Source organism: Hydra vulgaris, chromosome 02 (genome assembly GCF_038396675.1).
Source record: "Hydra vulgaris chromosome 02, alternate assembly HydraT2T_AEP".
Classification (NCBI taxonomy): Eukaryota; Metazoa; Cnidaria; class Hydrozoa; order Anthoathecata; family Hydridae; genus Hydra; species Hydra vulgaris.
This window is the reverse complement of record NC_088921.1, coordinates 39723037-39744759: the sequence shown is the minus strand read 5'-3', so window position 1 is coordinate 39744759 and position 21723 is coordinate 39723037. Positions and strand designations below refer to the sequence as shown.

Here is a 21723-nt window from a genome sequence, read left to right as displayed (position 1 = left end):
TATATATATATATATATATATATATATATATATATATATATATATATATATATATATATATATATATATGTATATATATATATATATATATATATATATATATATATATATATATATATATCTATATATATATATATATATATATATATATATATATATATATATATATATATATATATATATATATATATATATATATATATGTATATATATATATATATATATATATATATATATATATATATATATATATATATATATATATATATATATTTATATATATATATATATATATATATAACGGGTGATGCGGAAGTTATCGGACAAAATAAAAACGTCAATAACTTATTTATAAATAAAAAAACAAACTACTATTACATTTTTTTTAAATAAAGCATTTATCTTTTAATAAAAATATATTATTTTTATATGAAAAAACGCCACCACCTGCAATTGATCTCAATTTTGCTCTGACGCCTTTCATATGCGACTGTAAAAAGTTTAAATCAATTTCTTGTAGTTTTAGTTTAATGCGATCAATCAAAACTTGCTTTGTTGAAGCTTGCCAATCTCCCTCGTAAACCTTCTGTGGCAAATGTCCCCAAAAATTTTCAATTGGTCGTGCTTGAGGCACATTTGGGGGATTGGATTCTTTATCAACGTTATAAACATATTGGTCCATCCAATTTAGAGAATCTTTAGAATAATGAGAACTTGCTAAATCTGGCTAAAATAAATAATTAAAGTCTCCATGATACTTGTGAATAAATGGAAGAAGTCGTTTTTCTAAACATTCATTAATATAGATTGATGAATCTATAGCTACAGCCTTGGAAGTGAGAAACAATGGCTCGGATATACCACGGTCAGATATGGCTATCCAAATTAATAATTTTTTTGGAAATTTCTCTTTTCCTATAAAACGAACACTTTCTGTTCATGTCTTTTTGTTGTTTGTGTAGTATCCAGATTTTCCAGGCATGTTGTCCCCTGCAAAACAAAAGTATTTTTTGTCATTGATGACTAGAAGCGATTTTGTGTTATAGAGTTGGTTAACTAGTTTCCTGCTTCTTTTCTTTGCCTTTTATTGTTGTTCTATAGTGTATTTTGGAGTCTTTTCACGTTTTCTATATTTAATATTCATTTTTTTTAACTGACGACCAATTGTCGATTGATTTACACCGAATTTAGTACCTATTTTTCTCTGACTGACCCCTTTTCGATTGTTGACAAGTCTCGTTAATTCGACTTTCTTTTCTCTAGTCCAGGATGTCGGACGATCAGGGTGCTTTCTATCAGAAAACGATTGAACGGTTTCAAGTCTTTTTAGGTTATCATATATTGTACTTCGAGCAAATCCTTCCTTTTCAAAATGATTTACGATTTTTTTTTTTTTTTTATATTAGGTTTATTTACAAAAAACATTTTTAGTCGCTTTCGAAAAGATTGTTGTTCAGCTGCATTTAACCTCATGTTAAATAATTGTGTTTCAAATAATAAAGTTTATATTTTATAGAACGTTTATGCCTACGCATAAAACCACAAAAACTAATTATTATGCTCAAATAATGAAATTAGGATTTGTCCGATAACTTCCGCATCACCCGTTATATACACATATACAAAGATAACTTTTAAGCAAGCAATATTTAAAGTTTATATTCACTTTGTCTGAATTTTTTGACTCATTAAAAACACTACTTTTAAGCATCCTTTTATATTTAAAGTTTATATTCACTGTGTCTGAGTTATGTATGTTAGCAAATTGACAAAAATATTTAAAAAAAGAATCTTATGTGTTATAATACTTAAAAGATGTTAAAAATGTAAAACAAAAATAATTATGTCTACTTTTAAATGCTTTGGAGTACTTTATATACAGTTTACTTATTCACACATTACTTATACATAAGTAAACTGTATCAAGGTGTATTATATATAATACACCTTTAAAAACAAGTTATTTAATAGAGTTTTATTTTAAGCAAAAATAAATTGCTTATATTGTGAGATAGAGAATTAAGTTCTTCATAAATTTGTTTAAATATAACTTTTAAAAATCTGTGTGTGTGTGTGTGTGTGTGTGTGTGTGTGTGTGTGTGTGTGTGTGTGTGTGTGTGTGTGTGTGTGTGTGTGGGCGTGTGTGTGTGTGTATATGTATATGAAGAAATATATCATAGAATCATCATAGAAGATTGTTGATGAGGTGTTGACATTTTAAGAATCAAATTTTTTAAATTTTTTATTCAATCTATTATATCATTTAATCTGTTGTTTATTCGTTATAAGTTATTAAAATGATTTAAAAAATTTTTTCTTTTGATTATATAATTTATAACTATATAAAAAAATAAAAATTACAACCAAAAAGAAAAAGATCACGCAAACCATTTGCTGTTTCTATTATTAAACCATCTCATTAAATACGGGGGACATTTAATTGTTTTGTAGGATTGTAGAAACTCTTTATATAAACCAATATTTTCAGATAATTCAAATGCCAGTGAGTATTTATTAACAAATAGAAGATTTTCATTGACGTCTTCTCTGCCAAACAATAAATATCTTTTCCCGATTTCTAGAGGTTTACATTCGCAAGTCAATGACAAACTAAAAGATTCAATTCTTTGATTTCGTTTGCTTATTTTTAAAAATGTTGGGTGTCTGAAGACTTTTTGCTTGGTCACGTGTGCAACGTAATGACCATCTGAATTGTTTAAGTTTACTTCTGTAATCTTTAATCTTGCAACTAAAAATAAAATAAATTAAAACTGTTAAATACTGATCCCGTGAAGAAGAAAAAAATGAATGTTTTAACACAAAAAATACATGTAGTTTATCGTTTTTTATTAAAGGAAAAAATATTGAGTAGTGAAAAAAATTACCAAAATCTGACAGACAATACATTCGTTTAAAGTTATTCATATCACATTGCTTTTCGCATATATTTCCTGCGTACGTTGACGTGATACTTGTTATTGAAGGAAGTGTTGATACGATATCTAAACATTTAAATAGAAAATAATTTTATTATCAATGAACTAACTAATGACAGCTGCAAAATAACAAGCATTGACGGTGACGGTGCATTTGAGAAAAATAAAATATGTTGAATCTCTAAAATCTTTAAGTTGGTCTGGTCCTTAAGGTTAAATTTATAGTTATAAAAACGCTACTTTCTTGGAGTTACTTTACAAAAGACGCCAATTTGATTTTTATTGGACTATATTATTATTAATTATTCGCTGTTAGACTATTCTTTTCAATACACTCTCAAATATTTACCTCTAAGACAATTTCGATTCATCGATAGATTTATTCTTTTATAAAGCTCGGTTCTTTTTTCGTCAATATAAAAGTCCATTATAAGTTCCATTATTACGACGCCGGTCAAACTTTCAGTGCAAGGAAATCGAACTTCAAAGTCTAAAAGAAGAAAATAAGATAACTTTTATTGTTTATTTGTTAAAACTTTTTTTAATAAATATAATAGCATATAGAAATATAAAGATTATTAAACATAAAAGTATATATATAGAAGTATATAAATAGTTTATAAATACTATGCAAATATTTTAGAATAAAGATAGAGATGTTTGTTTTATTTGAGTTATTTTTCGTTTTACTCGTTATTTTTAATAACTATAAATCTTTAGAACATGAAGATAATTCTCACTGTAGGTTCATATAACCATATCTCATTTATTCAGCATAATTTACTTAATAGAAAGTTGGAGTTCTGATGAACCATCTAGAATATAATTTTTGTTCCTACGGGCCTGCTAATGTCGACCTGTTACAGTTTAAAATGAAAGTAATATGATAAAATTTTCAAATCTACTTAGAAAAATTTTTCTAAAAAACAGCAAAGATAATCAAATATTATTTTTTATTGGGTGACATCAAAATTAACAGATTACAGCACAATGAAAATGCAGATACTAACATTTTTTGGGTATACGTTTCAACATTACATCTTCCCAATAATTAAAAAATCCACCATGGTAACCATGGTAATATCAACTTTAATCACAGCAATAGACAATATATTAACTAATTCATTTTATAACGATTTAACAGGAATAATCAACACTGATATATCCGATCGGATATACTTTTCCTTTTTAAGATATTTTAGGAAGTCCATCAACAAAAAACTTATAACTTTACTGTTCAACAATTTAAAAGCAAACTATGGGCAGTATGTAATAAAAGTTTACATGAAATGCAACCTTAATCATATAAATTCGTTGCGAAGTGGTTTGAGTTATGGTTCAGAACCCAGAGGACCGAGATTTGACGCTGGCTCTAACCCAATAAGCAACAATGGCGAGGAAGGAGGCACGGACTTCCTAGTCAAGAACTCTTCCACGGTGCTCTGTGATAAGATTGTAAGGACTTCGGAAAGCACCTTAACAACTACAAAAGGAAAAAAATTATGCCAACTCTGCTTATAATAAATTTTTATAATAATACACTGCGACCATTTTCTTTAGGCCCATGTGGATTATGTCATAAAAATGCACTTAGCTTTATTTTTATAGTATATTTCAATAAATTATAAATAAAGTATCAAAAAATAATAAAAATTATCAAAAAATAATATCAAATTTGAAAAGATCCACCAATAGAAAGGCAGAAGCTATTGGAGGCGGAAGAAAGAACATTTTGCCGCTAAAAATTGATTGGGAGACCGCCACCAACAGGTTCCGCCTCCCTGAAAAGTCGGACTTTCGGCAGAAAATTACTAAACCGCTCTGAAACTCAAACTAAACTGTTCATTGTAGGAACAACAAAACCAAATTAAAAAAACAATGTTAGTTGTAGAAATAATAAAAACAGCTAAATACTCAATAACGTTGTATGTTTAAAAAATATATATCTATTTTGTTTCACTAACATAATAAAAATTTGAACACTACAACACATATGTACGCGTTGCATTGTTTGAAAGTATTTAATTGACACTATATAATTGGTATCGAATCTTGGTTCATCGTCTGGTATCTGTGCGATACCTTACAGCATCGGTTTCGAGATCACGCGCTACTGGTATCAAAAGTATTGGTTATGTTGGTATCGTTTAGTACCAATAATATCATTAGGTATTGCAGGTTGGGTCTTCACAAAAATTTGAATTTTATTTTTATAAGCGATAAGTAATAAGAAATCGTAAATTTATATTATAATTGAGATGTTGGGGAGAGTGGGATATTAAAAAATATTTCTAGAATAAATATAGTTTCTTTTTTATATAATGTATGCACTGCACCAAACAATTCTTAACAAATAAAGCATCATTTTAAGCTTGATTCCATCCCCTATAATTGAAAGCAGGTTATAATAAAGTATATATGTTTGATTTTTGAGGAACCGTGCCAAAACGAGACAACCATGGGGTGAAGTGGGACAAGCAATAATTAACAACATATCAACAAAAAGTTTTAAAAACTTTTTAAATAGTAAACTTCGTCAAAATATTCTACACCTTTTGAAGATGAAATTGAGAACTTGAAAGTTGTAATAAAGAAAAGTAAGATGTAATTGAGAAATACAACATGTAATTTAGAAGTCGCAATATGTAATTAAAAAACGCAACATGTAATTAAGGAATTTTAGAATGTAATTGAGAAACCCAGCATGTAAATAAGAAATCGCAATATGTAATTTGAAAAACAAAAGTTGTAATTAAGAAATCGTTATATGTAAATGAGAATACATTATTTGTAATTGCGAATTCAATGTAAACTTAAAGGTCATTATAAAAGATCTTCTTGGACAAGGATTTTAATAAGTTAATAATATCAAATTTAGCATTTTTATGCACCAGTAATACAGTAATGGAATTGAAAGATCGTTATGTTATTTGTTAATACACTATGAATAGAAAGTCACTATTAAATTGAATCCGTGCAAGCATTTATTTCACCAAATTTGTTTACAACCACTTCTGGAACAACCAGAACCACCTTGTCCTATTTGCAGATATGAAATACATTCAACTGAACAAGTTGATAGAAAACATTATGTTTTATCTTTATCGAATAATAGAAGAAGACTAATTGAATGTGCTGAGCGACGATTGGGTGACTCTGGTACAAACTTTAGGTGTCAAATATAAGACAGCATACAATTGGGTCCGCAGCGGAAATTTAAATTTTATTGGAAGTGGTGATTTTAAACCAAAAAAATTAACCAATGATCAAATAGAAGAAACACTAACATGGATTGAAAGTGACTGTCTGTTGACATGGGTGGCCATTAAAACAAGGATATTAAGACAATTTAATATTAGCGTCAGCACAACAACGCTAATTACCTCGAAAGCAGATTGTTTTCATTTAAAAAAAGTGCACAAGGTATTTTCGACAAGATATAGTAATGAAAACAAACAAAAAAGAGCTGAGTATGTTAGGAACACTAACGTACACATCACAAATGGTCATCAGATAGTTTAGTTGGATGAAACAAATTTTAATCTTTTTTGTAGAAAAACGCAAGGACGTGCCAAACAAGGGAAATGAGCAATAATGAAAATACCTTCTTCAAAAGGTAAAAACATTCATTTGATTACAGCTATATTAACAACAAATGTCGTCATGATGAAAATTCGCAGAGAATCATTTAAAGCAGATTCTTGTAACGAGTGAATATTGGCTTTGTTTAACCTGTGGGTTATATCCGGAAATCGTTTAGAGGATTTGGTCGTCGTAAAAGACAATGCTCCATGTCACGCTCGTTTGGAAAGGGTGTTTAAAAATTCACCGGCTCAATTGTTACGATTAAGACCCTACAGCCTAATGTTAAACCCAGTGTAAGCTATCTTGTCCAAAATAAAAATAAACGTTAATAATGTTATTCGCATTCCACTTATATTTGGTGCTGGGACTACGGAACAACGAATGCAGTATTTAGAAAGAATTGTTACTGCGGCAAAAAATACAATAATGGGAGGTGAAGCTGAACAACATACGACCACTCATTACGCAACGATTTTAAATATGCAAGACGTCCTAGTTGGTGCTTAACTGAATATTGCAATGATTTTTAATGACGTTGTTTAAATTTAGATTTTATATTTTTATGTAAATAAATATGTATTTTATATATTATTCATCCGAAATCTCAATTAAATTTTTCACAAACAAAAATGAAAAAAAGTTTTAATTGACACCCAATAGGATTTTTCCTGTTACCGCCTAAACCTCAAATGACTTTTTCATGACATTTTATATTTAATTAATACTATATTATTATTTCCAGCCTTAAATTACAAAGTATATTAGGACTACAAAATTCAAAATACAAAGAACTTTGTATTCTTTATACTTATCTCAATTACAACTTTTATCTTCCTAATTATATCTTACGATTTCTTATTTACAACTTTCGTGTTCTAAATTACATCTTACGTTTCTCAATTACAACTTCATCTTCTAAATTACATCTTACGTTTCTTAATTACAACTTTCAAGTTCTCAATTGCATCTTGAAAAGGTGTTCAGGTTTCCATAATATAATCGCACAAAAGTGATATGGGAGAAAAAGGAGATCAATTAAATTTCTTAATTCCACTACATCCCTCAAAGAAACGTTTTTTAGGGGTACTTTTAACATTGGATAAAAAAAGTAGTCCTCTCCAATTTGGGATTTTCGAGATGTCCCGCTTCTCCCGCGTCCCATTTATTTACAATTTCCCATATATAATTGACTCATATTGTTTCAATAGAAACTCTCAAGAATTTTGGGTATCGCGTGATATCATATTTATCCTCTAATGTATCAAACAGTATCCCAATTTTAAATTGAAGGCCAGGTCAATAAAAAAATACAATTGCTTTTACTCAGCGTTTTTGGAGTAATTTTTCAGCTTTACGTGAAAGTTTGCTCAAACTTGCTCAAATTTTTTATTCACGTAAAGACAAGCAGTTTGTTCCAAAAAAGTTGAGAAATTGCTCAGCTTTACGTAAATATAATAAAATACCAGGCAAAAAATACAATACACATCTCGTGTGGTATTGTATTTTTTGCCTGGTATAGTCTTTCGCACGATACGAGACTTTCTTTCTCGGTATCGACTTACACGATACCGATTATCTAGTCTCAGGTATTTAAGTCTTCTTTACTTCTTTTTTTTTAAATATTTTGTAATGATTTTTTTTTAATGATATTTTTATGCCTCTTGTGAACCAATGGCATTGTAAGTATTTAATTTTTATTTGTTGCTCTATTTTTGGAAAAAGACTACACTGCGACCATTTTCTATAAATACATGTAAAATCTTGCGGATTTATAGTGTTACAGTGGTAATAAAATTGTTCTAACGGTACTTTGAATAAGTATATGTAAGAAAACAATGATCCATTATGCATCTGATTATTAATTTGCCTTGATTGTATTAAAATAATTAAATTTTTAATATTCACGTGGCAATTTTCTATAGACGCACTAAAGTTTTTACGAGTTTTGTAGCAAATTTTTTATATTTTGTAGTATTTTTATTTTGTGAGTCGAAATTAAGTTGAACTTAACCAAATGCCGAAAAGACAGGTCCTTACCGATAATGAAAAAGGTCAAATAATGGCTTATCATCGAGAAAAAGTTCCAAATCGAGAAATTGCTAGAAGATTGAAGAGATCACATCATGTTATCCGTAATTTCTTGAAAAATGCAACAGATTGTGCAACAATCAAGAGAAATCCAAAGAAGTCTAAGGTCTCAGGCCGTGAAAAATGCAGAATTTTTCGACTCGCATCAAATTCATCAAAAAGTTTGAAAACAATTAAGTCAGATTTGGGTTTAATGTTTGTAAGGAAACGATGAGAAAAGTTCTTAAAAACAGCCCACACATTGTACACTCAAAAATGAATAAAGCACCAAATTTGAAGCCCGTTTACAAACAGAAACGGATGGACTTCGCCCTCGAAAACATGGCTCATGATTGGGATTAAGTAAGAAATTTTAGATTAAATTCTCATGAATACGTAAGATGTCTAAAATAGCTGAATATTTTTGTTTTCGATACCAAGTGATTTTTTCGCAAAACGGTAAAAGTTTGTTTTTCAACAAAACAACGCTAGTATTCACACTAGTAACGAGACTAAAGCTTGGTTTGAAGCTAAAAAAATTGAGCAAATGTGGCGGCCTGCTCGCTGTCCAGATTTGAATCCTGTTGAAAACATCTGGGGAATCATAGTAAGACATATCTATGCTGACCGGAAGCAATATAACTCTGTGGCACAGCTAAAAGTAGCGGTATCAGAATGCTGGGAGGATGTGGAGCCAAAAGTGCTGGAAAAATCGGTGGGAAGTATTCGAAAGCGAATTTATCAAGTAATTGAGCGCAAAGGAGATCCAATTGAATACTAAAAATGTGATAAAAACATTTTTTTGATAGTTTTGTTAAAAAATGTGAACTGCGTCTATAGAAAATAGTCAGTTATCTTTTGAATTGAATTCATTTATGATTGACCTCTTTTCAAATTTTCATTATTTTTTGATACTTTATTTATAACTTATTGAAATACAAATATAAAAATAAAGTTAAGTACGTTTTCAAGACATAATCCACACGAGTCTATAGAAAATGGTCGCAGTGTATATATTTACTTATTATTTAAGCTACACATTTATTATATCATATATGCATTCGTTTATATAAAATGTTATTACAAGCTTACCTATCCAGCTTGTTTCCAGTCTTCCCATTAGAGGTATATTTACGGTTGGGGTTTTCATTATAGTAACATCACTTGACAAAAGTTTTAATGAGTAGTATAGCTAAACCAAAAAATAAATGAGCATAAACAATGAACGAATCTTTTTTATTATTTTTTTTTTACAACCATTAAACTTTTAACAACATTGTTTTTAAAACTATCACCGTCAATAAATTCAATTAAAAAAAAAATTTAAATATGAGATTGAGCTTGTTAAAAGTAACTTGGTATATTTACCGACATGTTTACCGGTAAGTTATTACTGTTGCGACCAATCCATCTGAGGATCAAGCTTACAGGTATGGTCAATATAATGCTCCATAATATGGTTAATCGCGGTTGTAATAATTTACTGGTAAATATATTAAGTTATCAGACTAAACTTTTAATACTTTCGAATAAAATTCAAAAAAATTCATATATTAATCAAAAATTAATATGTTATTAATTAATTAAATTTATTTCAAATTAAATTTTGAATTATTAAAATAAAAATACCATTTGAAATCAGTAATTACAGGAGTAAAAAAATCAAGAATAAATACCTTTATTCCCGACTGAAATTGAAATCGCAGCTGCTGAAGCTCAGGCTGAATTGCGGGTAAATGTTTTGTAAAATTACTTTGAAGCAGCTGTATGATACTCGATAATTGACCTTTATCCACAATTTTAATATAATCGTTTGATCCTAAAACAAACGTGTGATAAAAACATTAAAAAAATTAAACAATATATATAATACTACTTTATATTAGCAACATTGAACAATAACGACAACAAAATTTTCGTAGAAAATTAGCTAGCAACTAGCTTACGACTTTTGTATTGGTAAAGGTAGAGATTAGGTCATGAGAATACATAAACTTATGACTGTACTGTAGCTAGCTACATAAACTTATGAAAAGTTAGCAAATACTCATAACTATAAATACACTAAATGTTTCGAGCGACATTTTGTTAGTTATAAATTAACAAAATTAGTTAAAAATGGATGTAAATCGTACCACCAATAAACTCAATGTTATTTGCTATATTTTCTAACCTCTTAGTCGTCAGCTTATTTTCCACTGTTAAAATGTTTAAATTTTTGTTAAAAAGCATAAAAATAATTATAGTGATAAATAAAAAGCATTTATAACTTGAATCAAGTCAATCACGTGGTCTGACAACTACGTACTGTTGAACCTATGATAGAATGTGATAGATCTAGTTATATAAATAGCATAATTAAGAGGGTGACGGAGTTAGTATATATGTTTTGAGGTGACAAAGGTGAATGGGAAAAAAGGTTAAAAGGTTTGTGAAAAATTTTAAATGACCTAATTACAGTACATTTAAAACTGCGGGGTAATTTTGGGACTGAAACTCTAGAAAAACTCAAATGTATCAATAAATATAAACAAATATATAAACTCAAATAAATCTATAAACAACATTGATTTGAAAAAATAATATAACAGTTTGAATAGGTCACGGATTCAATTTTACATCAAAATTCGACTTTCTATTCAATTTAAAAATCAGATGAACTAATTAAAATTAATAATTTTTTAAACATAAAATCGAATGTTTTTCACTGCAAATCAAAAATGGCTGTTGGTTAACTCGAAATCGAGTTAACGAACAGTCATTTTTGAAAATCGTAAAAATTAAATTTATTATATAAGATTTAAAACATTAATTCAAAAATTGTCTACCCAGGACATCATAAAATCGAAATAGATTTTATGATGTCCTGGGTAGACAATTTTTGAATGCCCTATTTGTTTTAATCAAATTCTGAAATATATTTTATGGAAGCGTCATAAAAGTTTCTAAAATATTCAAATTTACTTTTTCTTTATTCTCTAAATAACTCTAAATAGACTTAAAACCAAATCTCTAAAGAGAATCGAATACACCTATTTTTTTAACTAAAAAAAAAAAAGATTCATTTGTAACTTTTTTAAATTTTTTATAATAAATTCAATTTTTCAACTTAAGTGCGTTTCCTTTTCTTTTGTCTTTTTCTTGAAATTTTTTGTTTTTTCTCAGATTATACAAGCAGAGTATAAGCATGCGAACATAAAATATAGACACCGTTTTGCTTTGCAAAACAAAACAAAAAATTTCTATTTTTTAAATTCTATATTTATAACTGTCTTTTAAATTCTATATCTATAACTGTTGTTTACTTAAGAAATCAAGAAAGACATTAAGTTTTAGTTACTGATTAAAAAGTTTTAGTTACCGTTTAAAACGTTTTAGTTACCGATTAAAAAGTTATAGTGATTGATTAAAAAAATAGAGCACTAGTTCAAAGCAAGTTATTATAAAAAAAAATTGCTAAAACTATCGAGTTTTTTTATTTCAAAGCTAATGATCTTTGTTTTTTATATAAAGGTGTTTACTTTTGTAAAAATATTTTGTATAATGAGTCTAGAACTCAGAGTTTGGTGATGCTTGAAGATGGTCGGTGAGTCGATGGTATAAGTTATTCAACCTTAATATTTCATGACGTAAATCGTTTCAAAATTTGAAATATATTCAAATACTAATATACTAATAACACTTATAATAACAATAATAATAATATTGATAATTATAGTAGTAGTAATAATAATAAATAATAAAAATCATATTATTAATGATAATAATAAAAGTAATACCAATAAATTATAATACTATTTTTACAATTTTTTAAATCAGACCTTTTCAAAACAATGCAGAATAATATTGTACTGAATAATATTTAAATCTGAATCGTATTTACGTAAGCATTGTTAATAGAGGCGTTGTAATTGCGTTGTAAGCATTGTTAAAAGAGGCGTTGTAATAAAAAATTCTTATTTATAATATTATCAAAACTTCATTTTGATAAGTATATTTGCAAAAACATTAAAATGAGGTTATGTTTAACTATGGGCGCATCTATCTAGCTCTATGAGCGCATCCGGAATACTTTGATATTTGAGTTTAGTAACTTCTTTGAAATTTCTAAACTCAAAACATTTATATGCTTATACTAATGCCATAAAAGTATGATTGCCAAAACTGCGCTGATCAGAGGCCGGAAACAAAAATGCCTTAAAAATTAGGCATTACCCGCCAAAATGTGGGAAGCTGTTTTTTCCGAACAAATTAATTATTTTTTAAATAAGACTTTAGTTTTAATAAATATTAAAAAGTTTAATCCTCAAAACGAGTGGGGGCAAACATAATTTTCTTTTAGTGGAGAAGATTCGGGCACCATGATACACGGGGCACTCTAAGACATTGTAATTGTGGAAGCATCTTATAAGTTGCGACAATCACAATCATATGGTAAGCAGTTACTACAAGTGAAAAAAAATTATATCAATTAACATCATTAGGCCTGCGAGGTGTCGCAGTTTGTGCTTTATTGATGACAAAGTCATTTATTAGAACCGAGCATGGAGGAGCCTTCCTGTTTTTAAAGATTGTGTTTTATGTGGTTGTGGTAATCAAATTGTTGGATTTTTTAAGAGCTTGATTCCTGTAAATATTATGCACAGTTTTCTAAATAAATACTATGCCTTATCTCCGTCATTTTTACAATTGTAAATAGAATTATCATTTTTACAATTGTAAATAGAATTTAGTCATCTTTACACGACATACATAATAAGATAAAAACACTTGTGTTTTCAACATTAACCACGTTGTGCGGTTAATTAAACTAGGATTTTTTAATTTATGTTTACTGTGTGGTTTTCTTTTTTGATATTCTTTATGTATGTGTGGGTGTTTGTGCATTTTTTGTGTGCAAATATTTGTTAAAGATACCTAGGTAAGTAACCCTTGGATAAATTTCAGTCACATATTTTTCAATAGTATAGCCAAGCGCCTAGCTGTAGCGGACACTTATTTGAGTTGGCTATCTAAGATAAAGGCTTAATATCTCCATACTTTGGAGTAATCACGGAAGGTTTTTACTTCTAATACGGAATATTTTTTATTTAATAGCAGTTTTAACTTAATTTTTAAACTTAACTTTTAAACTATTATAAACATCACACTAGCTACTACAAAATAAATAACTTAACCTTACCATAGCAGAGACTTTTCATATATAATTTTTTGTCTTATACTAAGCTGTATTATTTTTTTCACTTCCTCATATCTAATTAAATTATTTTTTTCTTGTCTGACCAAGTTAATATAAATATTGGATTAACTACTAACAAACAAATAATGTTACTTTATCATTACAAAGATTTTGTTAATATATCTTGTCTCAAAAGATGCATATCATTAAACAATTATCAGACATTTTAACTATAAACGTGTGTATGTAATCACAAATGGGCCTTACAGTCTCAATGCTTGAGTGAAAGTTTGTTGGAGCTAAATAATCACGGGCCACCTGCTAACAGTTTATTAAGCAATCTGTTTTACTTCACCTCGTATATTTATATATTTTTAAATCTTAATCATGTTATACACATATAGTTTAATATTCATGATCATAATCAGTAACGATTATTATATAGTTTAATATATTAAATTCACATATATTAGATTTATGATTATAATCAGTGATGACTGTTACCGCTCTTTTTTCATTACTTGTTTGCAGTTCCTCAAAAATGCTCAAATTTATTTGTGAATTTCAAATAAAAATTTTATTGTGTCTCGTAATTGCTTTCTGGTGTGTTTTCAGTACTTTTTTTAAAAATAACTTTAGAGTTTTTATAGAATAACTTAAATCGAAACTCGTTACGTATGGTAACCTTATGTTTGGTAACGAAACACGTTAAGTATGGTCATCTTGAGATCTTTATGTCGACAGTCCTTGTAAAGTGTACTGTATGACACCCATCTGCACCTTATCATCTATAAGACATCCATAGAACGCATTTATTTCCAATACACATACATCTTACTGTATACACAGGCTGGGTATCAATTTTTCATAATACGAAGCGTTCACGTTTACTTACTTTTTTATCGATTTTGTAATAATCTTACGATATATACACACAGCCTAGTTATTCTCTACCATAACTAGTGATGGTTATGTAATTTTTTAATTTTTTTAATTAGTACAAGTTATTATGTTTCGTTATTTACTTAGCTGATATGCAATTCTTAATTTTTATCTTCTGGACATCTGCCCATATGTACTTTTATCTCTCTCAGATAACCTCTTAATAATAGTTAACCAAATATATGTTAATGTAGCAAGCAGATCAAGCAGAAAAAATTTTCTTTTATTCCTACATATTCATTAATCTATTTATTCAACGAAATTTTCGTAAAACTTACATCACAATGCTGGTAATAAATTTAATTCAAAAAACAAACAAAAGAAGTTTAGTAACAGTAATAGTAATATATTTAAATAACTCTTAGATAACATGACAAATTATTAAAAAACAAACAAACAAAATCAACAAATTATACAAAAGTTTATGGTTTGTGAAATATAAACTTTAAGTAAAAAAAAACATTTGTTATTTTATAGCAAGAAAGTTGATATCAAAATTGAGAAAAAGGGAAAAAAGATTGCTTTCATTTAATTAAAGTTTACATCTATGACAAACAGTATCTAAAAAGTCAATATTTGAAGCTGCTAAAGCACGAATAATTTAGTAAACGTGCAGCTCATCTTCAGTAAAAGATTATTCCAATTAATGACAATACGATTTGTAAAAAAATTGTGACGAGCATTATTATATGTGAGTTCATGCATTAGGACGTTGAAAGATGATCTGCGAGTTGGTGGATTATGCCATTTGATACTCTCAAAACCGTTTTATAGCTAACAAAATTGAGCCGCCGATACGTTTCAGCATAAGGTAACCCTATTAAATCATGAGGTACTTTTGTTGCTTTATGCTGAATTTTTTCAATTTCTTTGATGTCACCTTTTAAGTAAGGACACCATACCGGAACAGTGAATTCCAGATGCGACCTAACATACGTAGTGTATAATTTACTCTAAAGCTTCATATCTCTTGGTCTAAATTTTTTTTTTAATAGGCCAAGTATCATTTTGCTTTACGTGTTGTAACCTGTATGTGTTGATTCCATTTTAGATCATTAGATATAAAGATACCTAGGTCTCTCTCAATATCCGTTCCTCAAGAATAAGTGATGTATTTCCATCATTCATAACATATTCATGATTACTATTTCCATAATCAAGGTGCATAACTTTACATTTTGGAACATTTAACTGAAATGTTTAAATGGTTTTGGAGGATTAGGCAATCAGCATCGTGAAACTCAGGTCTTATTTCTTGTAACAGTTTAGTGTCTTCAGCATAGATTTTATGAACTGATTTTAAATTATCCGTTAAGTCGTTTATATAAATGATACATAATGTTGGACCAAGTACAGACCCTTGAGTAACTCCGCTTAGAACATCGGTCCAGTTGCTAGAGTGTTCACCTAAAACAGTTTGCTGTTTTCTACTAAGCAAAAATGACTCAATCCATTTTAGAACATTGCAATTAATCCCATACTTTCAATTTATGAAGTAGTCTACGGTGAGAGACTTTATCAAACGCTTTCGCGTTTGATAAAGTCTCTCACCGTCCAAAATGTCCAAAAGTGCAATACCGACAAAATTTCTTTTACTTAACGCTTCGTGACGTAGTTGACACTCTCCAATAAGTTCGAAGGGCATGCTTTTTTGTACAGAAATCCATGTTGATTATGTAAGACGCCGCTCGTTTTTTCAAGATATTTAGTTATCTGTTCCCTGATAGTCTTTTCCATTACTTTACATGGAAATGATGTGATAGACACTGGTCTGTAATAAACGGCATCAAGACAACTTCCTTTACAAGTCTGTTTGCGATATGTATTCCCTCTCTTAACATTTCATCTTTTGCATCAGATATAGCACTAATAGATACATGAACATTCTGTTGCGCCTTAGCATAAGCGTACACCCTTTTAGGATTACTTTTATCTGGTGCTAGTTGTGCTTCAAATACTCGATCAAGTTTTTTAAAAGTTACAATCAAATTTTTAAATTTTATTAGATTTTCCAACTGCGCAGCAATTTCAGATGCAAATTCCAACAGCGCAACCAGTTCAGACTCAGTTAAAAAAATATTTAAAACATACGGCTAAAGATGAAGCAAAATTAGAAACTATTTAAAAATATGAAAACCATAAATCATTCATTTTGTGTACTCTTTTATTGGTCTTGGTCAAACAAAAACTTTTTCATTACATTTTTTAATGTCATATTCTAAAGACGTATTTTTTATTCTATAAACATTTATTTTTACCATTATTATATTGTTTACACCTAATACATCTTAACTATTATTTTATACGAAAGTAAAGTACGAATAAAATGCTTACAAACATTTTACTAATTGTGAAATGTTTTTTACTAAAATCTCATAATCTAAAATGAGAGCGTCATAAAGTTAGCGCTAAAGTAACAATTAAAATGAAAACTTTGTAAAGATTGTGTTTATTCCTGAAGATTAAATTTCTTCATGATTTTAGAACTTTGTTTATCATTAATTATATTTATAGTTGCATTATTTTTATTTTGATAAGTTTTTAAAGTAATAAAGTAAAGATGTACCAAGTGTAAACAATATAATAATGGTAAAATAAATGCTTTCAGAATATAAAAAATCTTTTTTATAATATGATAGATTTGCAGGAAATAATAATAATAGAAGTACAGGAAAATAAAAATAAAAGCACTTGATAACTCTCACATTAATAAAGTAAATATTCCACAAATGTCATCAAAAGGTATTTATCTGATGGTGATCCAATGGTTAACATTCTCAAAATCATTTGCATTAGACATCCTATCTCTTGATGAGTAATTAAGTACAAATAAAAATCCAATCATGGGTTCCCATCGAAATTCGAAGTGTGAATTGTAAAGCAAAAGTTTACTAAACTCATCCGCCATGTTGCTTTGCTGATTTAATTTTATTTTGAAAAATATTTTCAAGCCACACCATTTAAGAATTTAATATTAAAAATAAATGCAAATATTTTAACAACAATTTCTAAGGTTGTAGTGATTATTGATTAAATAAATGTCGGCACATGTTTTTATTTTTTATTTTTTTTGCTTTTAACTGCGCGCTCTCAAACGTTTCTCTTTTTTTTCCCCATCTGATTTGACGGTCTTGTCACAAAGGTTCTAAAACAGTCATCTACAGTCGATAGATATCAAGATTGTAAATGTCTACACTTGTAGATATCTAAGCTGAAATGAGATCATAAAATTTTATTTGGGAATTACGTAAGTAAACTAATTTTTCTTTTGATCTGCAATTTAGTTTTATACGATGTATTTTTTTAAATTGTGTTTACTCTAAAAATGTAAGTTTTAAATTTATCTACTTAAGAATAGATTACAATTTATCTACTAAAGAATAGATTACAATTTATCTACTAAAGAATAGATCACTAGTATTTTCTCTAAAATTTTAATTTTTAAATATAACTACTAAAGAAAAGAAACTAGTTATCTACTAAAGAATAAACTACTAGTAAGACAAGAGTGTCTTAAATGTCAATTGCAGAGTTGTATTGTATATAAATTTTTTTTTCTAAAATATCGTTTAAAATATAATAAAGATTTTGATGACAACGTTTTAGCGCAATAACTATTAACTATTTTTCAAGTTTATATATATATATATATATATATATATATATATATATATATATATATATATATATATATATATATATATATATATATATATATATATAAAGGAATAAATATAATTTTTTTGGAATTTATACTTATTATTTTTAACATTTTATATATTAATTTTGTTAATATTCATGATCATAATCAGTAATGACTGGTACATACTTTAATATTCATTATTAAACTATGTAAATTAAATTTATCATATTTAATATAAGAATTAATATTCTAATAATAAATTTAAAATATCTATAAGAAGAAATATATTACAAAAATTGTTTAATTTAATAAATGTTGAAGAACGCGGAAACTCGAAGAAGACGCGAAGAAGATGTTAATAGAACGGCTAATACTAATATACAATAAACATCGAAAATGAGCCCCTCTTTTTAATAGGAAAAAAAAATTATACTAAATATGCATGTACTAAATAAAATAAAGATGGATAAGAAAACGTAAATAGTCAACTTGTTTTTATTTTTCCAAAGGTGAAAAAATTATGTAAATCCGACGCACTGTTCATGAGATTTCTTAGATTTTGTAAAAAATGCCACGCTCTATTCATTGATTAACCATTTATTTAAAAGGAGTTAAAGTTTAAATCTTGAGAAATATCTTTAAAAGTTTATAAAACGAATTTGTTAAATAAAAATGGTCCCCGAAATGAAATAAAAAGTTTTTCAAAGTTGGTTATAGAAAACGATTGTTGGATTAAATTAAAATATATTAATTTCTTTGAAGTATATTCATTTCTATATTTTTGTAACTAAAAATTACGAAAATAACAAGCGATAAGTTGGTTTTACATTTATACATTAAACAAAATAGGAGAGTGCTGCACCATGATATATAGGGCACTATGAAATATTTTAATTTTGGAGGCAGAGAGTTGTGACAACCACTTTCATATGGTGGAACTGTTACTACTAGAGGTATGTTTTGACATATTATTGGTAAGTAACCTATAGTTATAAGAAATTATTGGCAAAAGAAATCATGCTCTGGTTTCCTGCTACAAATGATTACAGTCGATAACAAAAGTTTATATGAACCAATAACTATAACTCAAGAATTAAAAAATATTTCACTCGTGAACCATGAAAAGGACCAACACTGTCTGAAAAACCCCTAAGATCAAGTCTTTGTTTACTGATTATCTAGAAGCCCTGGATAATTGCATTTGTTCAGATGAGTTCAGATGAATTCAAATGAACCTTCCTTATTAATGTTCGATGAGTTTGAAAGAGCCTTCAAATCTACCTAAAAAAATAAAGCAATTGGAGCAAATCAAATTAATGGAAACGTGGTTATGGATTGCTTTGAACAACTTAAAGTTCTTTTTAACAATCAAAAATTGCAAAAATTATTCCTATTTTTAAAGAAGGGGACAAATCTGAAATCAGTAGTTATCGCCATATTTCTGTTCTCTCCACATTTTCCTCCGTCAGAAACGCGCAATCCGTATAATCAATTTTGCAAATCGCTTCTCTCATTCGAAGCATTATTTTATTGAAATGAGAGTTCTGAATATATACAAGTTAAATATTTGGTATGAGAAATACTTTTCATTAACATGAATCGTTTTTTCATGGTTCTCCATAAAAAAATTTTTTAATGAAAAAAAGAACGGCTTTTATTCTATGTTAATCTAAATATTCTAGACGAATAAATAGATTTTAGGAATTCATGTTCGGCAGAAAAAAATGTGAATATTCTCCGTATGAATGCTTTCCGTATGAATACTTTCCGTGTAAAAAAATACTGTTTGTTTACACTAAAAATAAGTTTTAAAGTTTGATTAGTTAATCATTGCTTAAATTATAAAATTATTTTTTCATACCACCTAAATTAACAACAAAAAATGCATGTAAAAAAAATGAGATTTATTGTAATGAGACACCCTTAATGCAGAGCTTTAGCACGGACATTTGATATGAGACGTTCAAAAATACCCTATGAAATCAACATTTTATTTATTAAGTTTTTTTTAATTTCCGAGTTAAGATGGTCAGTATGCATCGCTTTGAGCTTGATTAAATTTGTTATTAAAACAATAAAACAAGTAAATTTAAATGGGCGTATTTTTACTTTCCTTTTACTTTAAATGGGCGTATTTTTACATTTTTTTACTTTAAATGGACGTATTTTTACTTTCAGACTACCTGCTTCTTAACTTAAAAATTTGTAAACCATAAAATCAAATGTTTTTTTAATCTGATTTTCATAACCTTTACAATAATTTTTGTCCAAACATTTTTTTAAAATTAATTTAAGATAAGGTTTTAGCATTTCAATTTTGCTAATTTTCAAAAAAAAAATGTTGTCGATGAACCAAGCTCAAAATGTTGAGCATTCTTTTATTTTGCATAATTAATTTTTAAATGAAATCAAGAAATCAAAGCAAATATTTTTAAAGAAAAGTATTACAACTACACTATTTTATGACAATTATGTTTAAAATAAGTATGACATCACTATTATAATGTAGTAATACTATTAATTAAAAATGAAATTTTTAAAAAACAATTTAACTTATACCTCAACAAAATATTGTAACATTTATCATTATAAACATATAACATAGTTAATTGAAACATATATCATAATAAACATATAACATAGTTAATTGAAACATTTATTATTATAAGTATATATAAAATAATTTTTTGTATAAAATATATGCTTTATCTATTAATTTGTGATGTACTCAGTAAAATAAAAATATCATTTACCCATTAAAAGACTTTTTAGATCGAATCCATTTAAACGGACATCTAACGTTGATGAAGCTGACTTAGTAAGAAAGCAACATTGCAAAAAGAAAAATGTAATGATAGCCTTCATTATACAAAAGTTAAAGAACTTGCTTATTTTTATGTTAAAAAAACAAAACATATATACATTTAAGTTTTTGAAGCAATTTTTAAAGCATATTGACAAATTTAGTTTCCGTGTTTTCGTTTAGGCCGCACTTAACTTTCGGCATATAAGACGTACATACCTTTTATTACATATAAGTTACTAATACATCGCAAGGAGATGAAAAAAAAGTTGAATACGGTTTTTTTCTACACTCAGATTTAACAGTTCCGTAAAAAAAGTATCAAACGGACGTATCATAACCAATGACGGAAGCAAATTAAATAAACATATCGTCAATTTTAATTGTAAAACAAAGTGTAATATAAAAACTTCCTTGTTGATGCAGTTCATCAATTTAAATTGGAATAACATGGTTATAAACAGTAGCGGATCCATTAGTATTATGTGTGTGGCTTAAACATATGTTGAACATATTTGATTTGCCTATTACCCAAGTGATAATGGTAGATGAGTGCTACCATTATCAC

General features: G+C 27.6%; 1 protein-coding gene across 1 annotated transcript; it reads right to left on the bottom strand.

The window, feature by feature from the left end:
- Nucleotides 1-1701: 1701 nt before the first annotated feature.
- Nucleotides 1702-21337, bottom strand: LOC101240594 (uncharacterized). The gene is made up of 6 exons (XM_065790851.1): nt 21106-21337; nt 10265-10407; nt 9681-9780; nt 3286-3426; nt 2886-3002; nt 1702-2749 (listed from the first exon to the last, which is right to left on the bottom strand). The coding sequence occupies exons 1-6, from the start codon at nt 21266-21268 to the stop codon at nt 2379-2381; spliced, it is 1035 nt and encodes a 344-aa protein (XP_065646923.1). The 5' UTR covers nt 21269-21337; the 3' UTR covers nt 1702-2378.
- Nucleotides 21338-21723: the final 386 nt, after the last annotated feature.

Coding starts and splice junctions, on each gene's coding strand:
- LOC101240594 (XM_065790851.1), bottom strand. CDS start 21,268: ATGTTTTGTTTTTTTAACATAAAAATAAGCAAGTTCTTTAACTTTTGT. Junction 9,781..10,264: donor AATTTCAGTCGGGAATAAAG/GTATTTATTCTT, acceptor TTTTTGGTTTAG/CTATACTACTCATTAAAACT. Junction 2,750..2,885: donor GTATTGTCTGTCAGATTTTG/GTAATTTTTTTC, acceptor TTTTATTTTTAG/TTGCAAGATTAAAGATTACA.